The sequence below is a fragment of the Pagrus major genome, chromosome 1, assembly GCF_040436345.1.
Source record: "Pagrus major chromosome 1, Pma_NU_1.0".
Lineage (NCBI taxonomy): Eukaryota > Metazoa > Chordata > Actinopteri > Spariformes > Sparidae > Pagrus > Pagrus major.
The window spans coordinates 38,220,868-38,235,869 of NC_133215.1; the positions used below are offsets into that span (position 1 = coordinate 38,220,868).

Genomic DNA, 15,002 nt, shown 5'->3' on the forward strand with positions numbered 1-15,002 from the left:
TTTTACAACTGTGAAGGCGGCTGCCAACACATTTGTGAAATGGACGAATGAGGAACTGGAGGAGAGGGAGGACAACATAGACGTGGAAGTGGAGGCTGCACTACCCAAGAAAAGGGCCAAAAAAAGAAGATGTATGGCTGGAGAGATGGCCGAAGATGAGTCCCCTATCAGTGCTGAAAAATTATATGAGGTGAAGGTACACAATCCCATACTGGACGTCGCCATAGAGGCCATTCACAGGCGATTCCTCACACATGGCACTCTTGTTGCTGACTTGGCCTGGCTGGACCCCAGAAAGTTTGATGAGGTCAGAACCGTTCCCCTTCCTAGCAGTGCACTTAAAGACCTGAGCACACATCTCCTGAAATTTGACTGCAGGGCAACAGTCAATAACCTTCAGAATGAATTGAAGAGTTTTGCTGCGCAGTGGGACAGGCTGAAGGAGTCCCATGTGGATGAATACAAGACCAGGACTGCAGAGGATGCATCGGAGGAGTACAGTGAAATCGAGAGCAAAGTATGCGATACATGCAAGAATTGCCCACTCTGCTGCTATCAAGTACTCAGGAGGTTCAACATGCTCTCCAATGCCTACAATGTCCTTGGGCTTGCATACAAGTACCTGCTGACCCTCTCCCTCACTCAGGTGGCCTGTGAACGATCCTTTTCTACCCTGAAATTTATTAAAAGCAGACTCCGAAGCAGCCTGACTGCAAACAAGCTGGAGGCATTCATGCTTATGGCCAGTGAAAAGGACATTCTCATGTCTCTTGATACTGATGTGGTCATTGACAGAGTAGCCGAGAAGAGTGAGATGATGAAAAAGCTGCTTTTGTAGCCTAATCAGGTAAAATAGGAAGGATGAGGAAATTAATTCAAAACATTCCTTATGTGTCAGATCAGATTAAATTAAATTTAATTGTCCTTAAACAAAGTACATTGCAAATAAAAGTTAAGTATCTACCTTTAGTGCAAACGAGCGTTAGTGTTTCAGTGTAATTTAGAATTAGAACATATTAGGTCTGCACACATACGTTGTCACTGTCTTAGACTGTTTTTGTAGAGTAGAAATACCATCACTATGATCACCTGCGTCATTTCCTCTCACCTTTCAATCTTTTGTCTTTTCACTTTTTTTAAGGTTCCCGTGGAATTGTGGTGAGTGAAAATGCTGCTTTTGTAGCCTGATGAGGTAATATAAGATACTTATTCCAAACGTTTAGCATCTACCTTTACTGTAAAGAAATCATTAGAATCTGTACACATACTGTGTGACTGTCTTTAACCGTTTTTGTAGAGTATTAATACCATTGCTATGATCACCTGTGTCATTTTTTCTCAACTTTCAATCTTATGTCTTTTCACTTTTTTCAGGTTCCTTTGGATTGGTTTTTCTGCGGATTCGTGTTCCTATTGGGAAGAGGCAGGACAGGCTAGAATGTGTGTGTGTGTGTGTGTGTGTGTGTGTGTGTGTGTGTGTGTGTGTGTGTGTGTGTGTGTGTGTGTGTGTGAGTGTGAGAGAGAGAGAGAGAGAGAGAGAGAGAGAGAGAGAGAGAGAGAGAGAGAGAGAGAGAGAGAGTGAGTGAGTGAGTGAGTGAGTGAGTGAGTGAGTGAGTGAGAGAGAGAGGGAGTGAGGTGAGTTTTCAGGTTCCATTTGAAAGTTGTCTTTTTGTGTTTTTGTGGGCGTGTTCGTAATCCACACCCTTTCGTATATGCAATTCATGGATACCACGTGCCTTTTGTTTCATAGCTGGCGCACGACTGCCGCCTAGCAAAGTGGAGGTTACATTCACACTCCACATTTATTTGGCCTTTTTTTTGACACACACTGTGTGTTTGTGTGTGTTTCAGTTTTCATTTGAAAGCTCTTATTGTCATTTAAGTTACGTTACCAGATCCTGTAGAGTTTTATAATTCCTGTTTGTTATATTATTCATATTCTTGATCTATAATTGTGTATTTAATTCATTATTTATGTTGTGCAAAGTAAGTATTTAGTCCTTATGAAAATAAACGATCATTTTCTATTATAATCTGAATCATCATTTCTTTTATACTAAAAAGAGGCCTGACAGAATTTCATATATCTAACATTTTACTTAAGTCATTGACAAGCCACACAAATTGGAAATAAAAGAAACCCTTTCTGCTACATGTGTCTTGTAGTGAGATGGACTGCTGTCACCATGTATTGGCCTTTTTGTGTATTGCGGTGTATTGGCCTTTTTGTGTATTTCAAAAGTGTAACCTTTGTATCCAGCCATTTGTCCGGTCATTTCTTGTTTTATATAATGAATTGAATCATAAACAAGTAATGACATGTATGGTATACAATGTTAATATAGTACACATTATTATATAAATTTAATTTATGCTTACATTTAAGTAACCAGGCTGAATGAAAGGACTTATGTCTAAAAGTAATGTGACCTACTGCCAATAGATGACATCGCCATGTATTGGCGTTTTTGTGTATTGCGGTATCAAATTTCCACCTTTTGTATCGAGCCATTTCTTGTTTTATGATGAATTGGATTGCAATTATATATCATTTATGGTATACAGTATTTATATATAACCAATGTTATTATATAATTTCTATTCATTCTTAGATGTAAGTATCGAAGCTGAATGAAATTACCCACCCCGAATAAATGAATGAAATAAATAAATAAATACCCCCCCCCCCCCCAAAAAAAAAAAAAAAAAAAACAGGTGGTGGCCTGGCCTAAGTAAAAAATGCCCGGCCTAAAAAAATGGCCCAGTCCAGCCCTGAGCGTACTTCACCCCTCCCCGAGTCTGACAGCGCTTACCTTTTTCGTCTCTCCCTGCTCCAATGTCCGCTTGACTCTGCTCCGTGTTGCCGCAGTTGTTTATCGTCCCACTCGGCTTCGTCTCGGTGTCCGACAGTCTTCTCCACCGCTGCACTCCGTCATGCCTCTGCCGCTCCGCCTGTTCTGCACACTGTCCACTCTGCCTTCCGCACACCTATCTTCTTGCTGCACGCCCGCACTCACTCTGTCCTGTCCTGTTCTCTTCCTATCCGACACTGTGGAGGGAGACAAGAAAAAGAAACCACATGCCCGCACCAACCAATCACCGCCCTCCTCCCAGAGTGGACAGGTGTTCCCAATCTCCTCATTGTCACAGCGAGGGAACCCTCAACCGCACATACACACCTGTGACACAAGAATTAGTCTGCCCCTCACATACAGCTTTTCTGGCTAATGTCCAAACAGCCCAGGGTAGCAGGGCATGTGTGAACACTGCTATATGGATTAGATCCATAGTATGTGTAAACATTGGCCTGCGTGTCAACGGTGACATTATATGTAAATATGTCGCATACATCAGTAGTCTGCTATTTTAGCTAGCTAGCTAGCCAACATCAGCTACAACCTGCTAACTCCTAACATGAATACATGCGTCAGCAACATAAGGAGCTGACGTTAGCTACATTGACTACAGAATGCAGAGTAATAATACATTTCCCCAACAAAACAAACAAGCTCATTACCTGTCCGACAGAGACACAGCTACCATGTAGTCCATCCTCAGGTCTTCGACTGCTTCAGTTGTCGCCATCACTGAAAAGCCACTCCGATGTTGATTCTCAAATCAAATCAAATCAAATTTTATTTACACAGCCCAAAATCACAATCACATTGCCTCAATGGGCTTTACAGTCTGTACAGTGAACGACATCCTCTGTCCTTAGACCCTCGATTCGAGTGAGGAAAAACTTGCCATGTTGTTGGAAAAAAAAAAACGGGGAAAAAAAGACGATGGAAGAAACCTCAGGAAGAGCCACAGAGGAGGGATCCCTCTCCCAGGATGGACAGACATGCAATAGATGTCACATGTACAGAAAAGAGCAGCAAATCACAGTTTACAAGTTGCATTATCAGAATATCTGATACAAATTATAATATATGTAAAGTGTGTGGATCCAGGAGACGACTGAGCAGGACGAGGCATCACCAAGTGGTGCCTGAGCCACACGACCTTCTGTCTACCATGGTGACTTGGAAGAGGGCAGGCCACACAGGATAATCGTAATAGACAGAGAGATAAGGGTGAAGAGGCATCAACATTTACAGGAATACAGATATAAGGAGATAGTGAAACAGAGGAGAGCAATGATCCAGCGGAGCCCAGAGTGTGACAATCCGGATCCGACAGTATGTGAGGCTGCAGGAGCCAGGAGAAGTAGATGGTCCCAGGGGCCCGAGGTCCATCAGGAGGGAGCCTGAATGAAAAGAGAGGAGGAGGAGGAGAAAGAGGAGGAGGAAGCTGTAGAGAGTGAGAGAGCGACACAGCTTGCAGCTTGTGGGGAAGACCCGAAAATAAGGCATTGCAATAATCCAGCCTGGATGAAACAAAGGCATGAATCAGGATCTCGGCGTCAGCCGTGGACAGGAAGGACCTAATTTTAGCTATATTGCGCAGGTGGTAAAAAGTGATTTTGGTAATCACTTTTTACCACCTGCGCAATATAGCTAAAAGAGACTAAAAGAGACTCTCCTCTAAGACTCTCGTCTTACTTCTTGCCCTATCTAACTTCTTTTTTGGTAGCCTTCTCAAGTTCATACTTTCTTTTCTTTCTTTGTTCAGCAATGTAAGCTGCTGTAGGTACCACTGGTGGTGGGAAGTGTGGCTGTAGTTTCTCTGCCATTCTTGTCGTGAACAGTCATAGCTCCAGCAGTGTGTTTCATAGACCCATCACGCGCAATGACTGATGGGCAGAGTCAGCACAGGGTAGGGAGGGTGGTCAGGGAAGGGAAGATTGACAGGTAGTCCGTCCATACAAAATTGCTGGGCCGGTTAAATTGACTGGATGAAGTTTTTACAGCCCTGTCACTAGGCTTGTTCGAGATGAACCAGGCCTGCGCAGAATCGATCACCGGCGACCACCGCACAATGCATGCCGGTTAGATTTGTGTCCAACTTGATCCCGACTTGCTTTGACGTCAGGCACGCGCCGGCAACGATAACCTCACGAGATCAAGGCGGCCGCAGTTTCTGGAGCCAGGTGCCGCAGTTGCTCTCCACCGACTGCAAGACGTCAGGGCATGATGAGAAACGCCTGGCTGTCGCCTGATCAGAGAGCTGATTGGCTCTTAGGACTACAAACACTACGTTTTGTCGAAATTCCTAATTTTCTGTGTAATTGTTATATTTAATGCTAGATTATATGAATCTCATGTTGTGCAATGAAGGTTTAATCTGTTAGCAAACATATTTTGTGTGGTTGATAATAATAATAATAATAATAATAATAATAATAATAATAATAATAATAAAGGTAGCTCAGTTCATATGCCGCAACTGAGCTACATGTCGAAGTATCCTTGAGCAAGATACTGAACCCCAAAATTGCTACACACACACACACACACACATATATATATATATGTACACACACACACATATCAGCCATAGCTATCCCAACGTGTTCTGCAAACTACAGGTAGCCTACAGATGGCTCTAACAGGATGTAAATATTTCTGTCACTTCCTGTATGTTCTTTGACGGCGGCTGGAAACTGTCCGACTTGACTGCAGCTTTTTGTCACCGCCCCCTGCTGCTGCCGCCTGGTCTCGTCCACCTTCCAGGCAAGGCGTAGTTCATCTCGAACGAGCCTACTGCTAGAGACAATGGATTTTTTTTCAGGGTTTCAAATCATTTAATATTTTGAATGTTGTCAAAATGTTATACAAATATGATAGAAAATGCTTTTGAACAGAATTACCTACCCAAGCTTTAAGTAGACCTACTTAGTTACTTTTAATCCATTCTATATGAACGCTAGAAATTGGCTGGATACAAAATTATCTATAAGACTAATGAGCTTGTTAAGAATAAAATAAAAAGGCTGAACACATATGAACAAGGAAAAACGGAAAACTGACTGCCCTGTCCCACAGAAAATGTGTCAAAACAACCATAAAGAGGCTTCAGTTTGAATTGTTAAAGCAGCATTTTGTGCGATTTGTCGCCCCCCACAGTTTCCCCGGTCTTAGGGAGGGGAGGGGGCACAGATCAGGGGATTTTGAGATAGCGCGTTAAGTCTCGCGATATTTGTGCACCTAACCGGCAAGCCGCACAAGGTCAGTTGCATGAGTGCTGCTGTCAGCCGGTGGTGACCAGATCAGTCTGCTAAAGTAGCACTTTCTATGAGCTTCGTCAGAGTTCCTCTGTACTTTAGGTCGGTTCACCAATAAATCTAGTTTAAGTGTGTGTCGTTTCAGAAGATGGCCAGAGGAAGCCGCAGCCGTCCCTCAGCACCCAGGTAAATACATCTATAGTAACTTACAGCTCTCACTGTCTCACGTGTTCTTTTTAGAGTGAGGAAGAAGCGCTAATTCAACATATATTAACACTTGAAAATAGATATGTTCTTGACAGTATAGCCGAGATAGTTTGTCAGCCACACTAATAACTACTTTATACAAGTGACGGCATATAGTCCCAATTATTGTTGCGTCATAAGTTACTGAGATCATCATGTCAGGTCTAACATGAAGTTAACCTAGGTCTTTGGCAAGGTCACAGTGTGAAAGGTGAGGCAAGTCAAAATATTGCTGCGCAGGTTCGTAGTGAGGACAAGGAGCTTTGAAGGCTGCTTTACATCTCGACGTGCTTATTTAGTTGCCTCAGGACTCCAACATATGACACTCAGTCGAACGCGTGCTGGTATTCCTTATGACAATAGTTGACTGAACATCTACAATCATGAAGGGACTGCAATGCATAATCATAATGTCACAAGTCATTGTCATTGGGGATTCCTAATGTTAGAGAGCAACACTATCTCTGTATCAATACAGAAATGAAATATAAAAATGTATTTAAAATATGTGAATGATTTTGTGAAAGCAGTCCTTCCTGCTTGGGTTACACTCTGTCCTCCATCCTTTGTGCAGCTTAGTTAGGTAACACTGTCTGGATAACCGCTCCTGACAGGACAATGAGACAACTACTCATTTAATCTGTCAGACAGTTTGACAGGTGATTTTCTTTTCTTTTTCTTTAATTGTTTTGAGGAATTTATCAACCAACAAACCTCAACCTCTCCTTTTACAGTAGCAACACAAGGTACTGTCTTTTTTTTCTGCAACTGAGGCTGAAAACTCCTGGCTGATAATAAATATGATTGTTGCAGTGCGTTGTATGAAGGTAGAATTCTTCCCTTTATTTCATGGTCTACATTTCTGATACAGTTGAACGGAAGGAGAGGTGGTGGTGTAACACAAGCTTTTAAAGTTGTCTTCTATATAATAAATTACACTGTGGAATGTGTTCGTTCTGTTTGTAGCCCAGCTCCATCCCATGCTCCGGCCCCTGCTCATCCACCTCCTGCTGCCCTGGCCCCAGCTCCAGCTCAGTCCCAAGGGCCGGGCCTCATGGCCCAGATGGCTACTACAGCTGCTGGGGTGGCAGTAGGCTCAGCTGTGGGCCATGTCGTTGGTAGCGCCCTCACAGGAGCGTTTAGTGGGGGCAGCAGCAGCAGTGTAGAGCCAGCCAAACCTACGTACCAGGTAAGAGGTGGAGTGTGATCAGTGTTTTTATCCCCTCACCTGCCTGGAGATGTTCAAAGGTAGAGTTTTCTCCAGTTGCATTTTTATAACAGTGTGTGTATCAGCATTTTTCCCTTTTGGAATGTCAAATAAAGATTACTAGAGCCACCTGGTGTTATCGAGAGTTATTTCCTCTCATATGGGCGCAGAACATAGGAGCCAGTTGCCTGTTATCAATGCAGCTCTTTGGCCAAGACAGAGGCGACACTAGGTGATACAACTGTCTGCCTCTATTGGCACTAGTTCTTGGTATTGTCTTGATATTGGTTTGGTGTGTCCAGGCTCCAACTCATAAAATCCTAAAAGTGCCAAAAAGAGGGATGCTTGTGCGTGTGTGTGTGTCCAATCGCAACTCATGTGCACACACACTTTGACTCTCACAAACACTCTCAATAAAACCTGAACCCCAGAACCAATGCACTGGAGGTAGAACTGTTTTGCTTTATATATTTACAGGATGTACACTTATTTGGGATACAGAAGTGATTGACCAAGTGACTAATATTTGAAGACATCCGGGTCATGCTTATTGATTCAAAATAACATCCAGACTGTTACTTGTGAAGTTTTGGCCAACCACAGGTTGCCTGTCAAGGCTGACCCAACCAATAATCCCATTTGTAAATTTGTAACAACTCTGCTGTTGAGAAAGGTGAGATTCTAACTCAAGTGTGTGATGTGTTTCTTTCCTTGCTTGTATTATTGCAGGAGCCCCCTCGGCCTGCTCCATCCCAGCCAGGCCCCTGTCACTTTGAGGTCAAACAGTTTCTGGACTGTGCCACCAACCAGAACGACCTGAGTTTATGTGAGGGCTTCAGTGAGGCACTCAAACATTGCAAGTACTCCAACGGTGAGTGTACTGAACGATGGCTGGAGCCACTTAATCCAGCATTGCTCAAAGCAAGCCATGAGTGTCATTTAACAGTTTACACAAGGCAGCTGTTTTGGGCTATCTAATATTTTTCATTCAGGCTTCATATAGCAAGCTCTTACTACATTTTGTTGTTACACTGCCATCTCTATGAAGGTAGATTTGTGTCTTTATTATTCAATCAAAAAAAAGGTTGCTTCAATCAAAAAATATATTTTCAATCAAAAAAACCCATTTCAATCAAAGAAAAAAAGTGTTTGAATGCAAAAATATAGTTGAGACTCAAAAAAATGCATTTGAACACTGTTTTTCTTTGCTTTAAAATGTTTTCTTTGATAGAAGTGAAGGTTTTTTTGTTTGAAGCAACTTTTTTGATTGAAGTATTGTTGTTTTGTGTTTGGGCCATATTATGGGTAGGACATTTGTGTCTTTATAATTCAATCAAAAAAGAAGTTGCTTCAAACAAACAAAAAATATTTTCAATAAAAAAAATCACTTCAATCAAAAAATAAACCTTTTCAATCATAGAAAAAATGTTTTTGAATGCAAAAAAATATTTGAGACTCAAAAAATTGCACTTGAACACTTTTTTTGATTGAAAATGTTTTCTTTGATTGAAGTAATCTTTTTTGTGTTTGGACCATGTTATGGGTAGGACATTTCCCACATTTCGAGTCTTAATTATTCAAACCCAAAAAAGTTGCTTCAATCAAAAACAATATATTTTCAATCAAAGAAAAAACTGTTTAAATGCAAAAAAAAAAAAAAAAAAATCATTTTAAGTGTTTTTTTTTTATTGAACTTTTTTTTCGATTTGAAGTGAAAAAAGTTTTGAAATCGTTTTTTTTGTTTAAATCATTTTGACACAAACGTACCGCAGTGGGCGGGTGCTTCCCCATTGGTCAGACATGTTTGAGTGACAAGTGTCTACACCAAGACATGTCATGGTCGCCAGCAAGCCAGGAAGCAGTGGTGGAATTGTTGTATATATATTTCTATGTTGGTTAGTAGATAAAACCATAGACATATATACATAGACGCCTCATTGAGCGGGTTGGCCCGCTGCTGCGATACGTCGACGTCTCCGACATATTGGAGGAGGCAGCTCTGCCCCGTGAACTAATACAAGTGAATGGAGTGAACTTTACAAAGCTCCTTCTACAAAGTGCTATAAGTTAATGCCTCTCATTTACACATTCACACATGTACGAATATATTCAGGAAACAGACAGGAACCAAAAACAACGTCTGTAACGTCCTCGGATGATTATAAACGTTAACTACTCCTGACATGTTCAGTTTACAGGTGGGCACCAAACCACCGGATGTATTTTTATAATGTTTTTATGTGTTTACAGCTGCCAACGTATGTAACGCTGCTACTGTGATAATACATGACGGTAACGCAAGCAATTTCCCGTCGGGGATTAATGAAGTATTTCTGATTCTGATTAATATATTATGCAGTCAGTTGTCCATATTTAAGTTGACAGTATGGTAGACAGACATCACATTTACATGTCAGGATCTGGTTATTATAGATACAGATTCAATATTTAACCGTCATTCAAACAAAAAAACCTTCACTTCTATCAAAGAAAACATTTTCAAGCAAAGAAAAACAGTGTTCAAATGCATTTTTTTGAGTCTCAACTATATTTTTGTATTCAAACACTTTTTTTCTTTGATTGAAATGGGGTTTTTTTTATTGAAAATATATTTTTTGATTGAAGCAACCTTTTTTTTGATTGAATAATAAAGACACAAATCTACCTTCATACATCTCCAGCTTTGTTTTCACGTGATTGTTTTCTGACTTTTTGATTCAGTGCTTACCAGGGGTGAAAGTAGATTTAAATTCTTGCCGGTACTATTACCAAAACCTTCATTGCCTCATATTGTTCTCTCTCTCGCTTCATGCATTTTAAAAAAAGCAAAATCAAAACCCAAACAAATAAAAACATTTCAATATTTTACTGTAGGCTACCTGTGTAGGCAGAAATTAGAAACACTTGACAATATGATAAAATATTTCTTTTAATTATTAAGGTACTGGCATGTATGAAACATTGATAAACATCCAGAATACTTTCTGCCGTGAACACAACTGATATTCAATAAACATAAAAATTGGAACATTTTAAAGTGTCTCTTTTAACAGGCTTATGTGAAAATTTCATAACTTAAAACATTTTCAACATCCTCATTTCATACCTGAACAGTTAACAAGTCTCTGTCTTTGGACTTTCTTTCTGACATACTAAGTATCACATAAATGATTAAGAACAGTAGTCATGAGCAAAAACTCAAAGTGGATCTACCCCTCATCAAAATACATCACCTAAAAGATGTTCCACAGAGGCCTAAAGTAGTTATCCTCCTCTGAGTGGTGGCGAGCCATGCCACTTGTTGTGTGAGCTGCTCTTCTTCCTTTGCCCAGCCAGGTCTTCACATAAGGCATTGGGTCCCACTGCATGCATGGTGGTCCAACTGAGCTGACAAAGAGGAGGTTTGCAGCATTCCTTGCTGTCGGTTTGCAGCATTCCTTGCTGTCAGTTTGCTCCTGTACTCAGTGATGATGTTGTTCATGGTACTGAACCCCCGCTCACAGTCTGCATTACTTGTTGACAATGTATCCACTGCCACAACCAACTTCCTCATCTTGTCAGGAATGCTTCTTCCTCCACTGGCCTTGTACTCAATGAATCCAAGGTGTGCCTCTTTTTCATTCAGATGTAGGACATGGCACAAAGCCCTCACCTCATCTTCTCCATATCGAGGATTGTCATGGTCCCACTTGTCAGGGTTAAGGACTGTTATTTGATTTAGAAGCCTATTGTAAGTCTCTTTTCTGTTGGCTGTGACACTGGCCTGTGCTCTGTTAACTGTGGTGGTGAAGAGTCTGTCTTTCATACTCTCTGCCACTGCTTGAATAAACCGTGCAGAGTCAATGATGGGAGACTTGCCAACTCTTAACTGTTCTCCCTTGAATTTCATCTCTTCCTCTGCCTGGCTAGCTTCAAGTGCATGTTGCCCTGGGTATGAAGTAAGGCTTTCAATGCGTTTGACATACATCGTCATGATCTCATGGGCCTTTGGGAGTGTGGTCTTCCTGTTCTGAAGAAACTCTGACAAGTTCTCAGTCAGGACATCTGCCATCGGTGCAAGACTTTTCAGGAAGTTTACTGAGCACAGCTTAGACAGCAGACCTTTGAATTTAGCCCTCTCTCTGCTGTCCCTTGTCTCATCCTCTGATGCCTCACGGAAATGTTGTGCCAGTGCTGGATAAGAGTGCCAAACTGCAGTGACTGCCCTGTATGAAGAAGCAACCCAGCGAACACTGAACACTCTTCCAATTCTTCTGAGTGTGATGTGTAAATTGTGAGCACATTCACTTAGCTCCTGCATGTTTTTTGGTGACTGGCTATACAATGAATATAGGCTGTCAAGGAAGGCCTGGAAGTCTTTTGTTCCCCCTGTTGCCTCCAGTGCCTGGTCCACAGCCAGCTCCAGTCTGTGATTGAGGCAGTGCCACAGTACAATGCCTGGAAAGTCATCCTGGAGCAGCTTCCCAACACCTGACTTCCCCATCACTGCAAAATCCAATGAAAACTTCCTGCAGCAATTCAGTGGTGAAGCCACTCTTGAGCAAGCAGTTCATAAGCTGTTCTTTGATATGAGCAGCAGACAGGCTATCCAGCTCAATAAGGTCCAATGGAAAAGCAATGGGCTCCATCTCTCCATCAACACTGGCTTTCAAAAACACAATTAATGTTGACTTGTGCCCCACAGTGGTTGACTCATCAGCTAGTACTGTAATTTTACACCTATTTTCTATAATTTTCCTCAGGAGTTCCTTCTTCATCTGTGATGACACATGATCAATTATGTCAACAGACAGTTTTGCTGTGCAAAACACGACCTAAATCAGCAGAATTAGCTTGCTGCAGTTCAATCAGACTCTCAGTCAGTGAATGGCTTATTGTTTTTGGCCACATAATATGCTGTCCTGAATACCCTGGCAGTGGACTCAAATGCAGACTCCTGACTGGTGGCGTTCATGTTCTGAAGAACGTCTTTCTTTGCTGTCTGAAGAATCTTAACTGCTTCATTGTGTGCTTGGGAGTTTCGGTGCTCATGAATTTTTTTGCGCAGCGATAAAAGCTGGACATCTCTTGAATTACCGAATGGGGCTATCTTTCCCTCAGCCCACTGGCTGGCAATACTGACACCACGGGATGCCATGAGACCTAGACTCTTAACATCGTGGCATGGAGTGCATCCCAGTTTACCATGTTGGGCATACAACCATTCATTTTTACTTTTAAATTGTTCATATTGGTCCTTTGTCCAAATGGAAGGAGAAGCAGGAGGCCTAGCATCATCATCTGTGCTTTTTTCTGGGGATCCTACAGCTGCTTCTTTTTCCTGACATTGTGCCTCCTCTTCACCCTGACCCTCAGCTTGGTTAAAATCTTCATCACTGGGTGATTTTCTCATTTTCTGTGGTGGTAACCCATCTTCGGTGTCCCTGTCTTTTCTTTTAAATAAAGAAGTTATTTTTCTCTGCATTGTTCCAAATTTTAGTTTGACCAAAAAAAAATTAGACTGTTGTGTTTCTCTCCGGTTTATATCTGTATTTGATAACTGACAGATATTTAAATCTTGTTGAAAATGTTTCAGCCAACCACAAGAATGTGTGGAATTTCGTTGGTGTAATTTATTGTTCGTCCTGTCCCGGCGCAAGCGGCGTTTCTTGATGTCTGTGGACCAGTTGTGGAAAACATCCCAGTGCATTAAATCAAACGCACCCATCCCCATAGCAACCGCTCTGTTTCGGAAGTAGACGCGCATGCGCATTCACGTACAGCTGAGCGAAACTCTGGTCGTTAGCTCATAAGCAGTTTTTTTCGAGTTGTTCTGTGTCGTTGAAATTGAATATAATAACATGAAACACAACTGTTTACTCTCCTACTGATTTTAATTGGGACATTTTACAACGAACGGAAAGACATTAAACGTAGTGCACGTTTCGAAGGCACCGGGCTCTCTCCGAGGGGAGGGGGAGAGAAGCAGGGCAAGAGCCGTGAGGAAGAGAGGGAGATGTCCGGCCAAGGCTCCGTCCAGCATGGACCAAAACTCAGCACGGATAGTTCAGAAACAATTCAGAATGAGTTAAAAGCAATTTATAAACAGACATAGTAGTGTTCAAGACTGCATATTGCTAGCGGATCTATTTTCTGACCCAAAGTGCGGCCGTGACTGGTTCTGAATGAGGGCTTCAGCAGGCAGCCGCTCTCCCCCCTCTTCCTGGTACTGCGTACTGCCACTGAATCTTTTAGTGGTACGCATTACCGGACCGTACCGGCTTACTTTCACCCCTGGTGCTTACTTGCAAAGAGCTACAGCAACTGCTTGCACATACGTTTAAAACAGCATAATATTTGTATTTGGTATTGGTATTTGTAACCATGACCAATTTTTTATGTTTTTTTGTAGGTGTGACATCACTGGTGTAAAGGATGGGTGTCAGCTGTCACGATGGACATACTTCAATAATGACACCTATGCTGTATTGTAGACACATCATAACCCCAAAATCTGAAGGCTGTACTCAGGTAGTTGGTTTGTTTGACTGATGACTGTGTGATGTATGAAATGTTTTTGGTAATGTACAGTAATAATCCTATAATAAACAGCTGCTATCTACACATCCTGTTAGAATGCGTTGTCTTGATTTCTGTTATGTCGTGTTTTAAACCACAAATTGTCATTTACTGTAATATATATTATAATCTCATCTCATCTCATTTTCTTGGCTGCTTTATCCGTGAGAGTTGTTGAGATGTTACCGCTTTATCCCCCCCTTTCAGGGGGTTTAGTTACTGGAGCTAATCGTAGTTTTCATATGGGCGGAGGCAAGGGTATATCCCTGGACGAGTCGCCAGCTCATCGCAGGGCCCTTTCTGATGGAAGAGGCTGCCACACAAGGTGCCAACTGTGCGTCAGGGGCAATGTCGGGGTTCAGTATCTTGCTCAAGGATACTTCAGCATGTAGCTCAGTTCCACCCAGGGGAGTCGGGGTTCGAACCAGCGACCTTCTGGTTGCTGGTCACCTGCTCTACCCACTGAGCTTAAATATTATAATCTGTAATGGAATGTAACTGATACATTTACTCAAGTCTTGTACTTAAATACAATTTTGTGGTACTTGTTCTTGAGTATTTCCATTTTCTGCTACTTTATACTTCCACTCCACTACATTTTGGAGGCACATATTGTGCTTTTTACTCCACCACATTTGTTTGATAACTTTAGTTACTAGTTACTTTGCAGATTGCATGCTGCATCAGAGCCAAAGTACATCATTTTTAAATACATTGATTTTTACCTTGGCTATCCAATAAAAAACAAACACTGATTCCGATAATCAAAAAAATTCCAAATATTCGATCCAATAATTGACAGTTGGTCGCCCCATATGATATAGTATACACTTACATGTAAATATATAGTTTACTTTAACTTGTACTTTTGACACTAGAACATTT

General features: G+C 41.6%; 1 protein-coding gene across 1 annotated transcript; it reads left to right on the forward strand.

Annotated features, from left to right (window-relative positions):
* Positions 1 to 6,105: 6,105 nt before the first annotated feature.
* On the forward strand, positions 6,106 to 14,162 carry LOC140996742 (coiled-coil-helix-coiled-coil-helix domain-containing protein 2-like). The gene is made up of 4 exons (XM_073467225.1): positions 6,106 to 6,292; positions 7,319 to 7,541; positions 8,289 to 8,430; positions 13,951 to 14,162. The coding sequence occupies exons 1-4, from the start codon at positions 6,255 to 6,257 to the stop codon at positions 13,968 to 13,970; spliced, it is 423 nt and encodes a 140-aa protein (XP_073323326.1). The 5' UTR covers positions 6,106 to 6,254; the 3' UTR covers positions 13,971 to 14,162.
* The last annotated feature ends 840 nt before the right edge of the window (positions 14,163 to 15,002 follow it).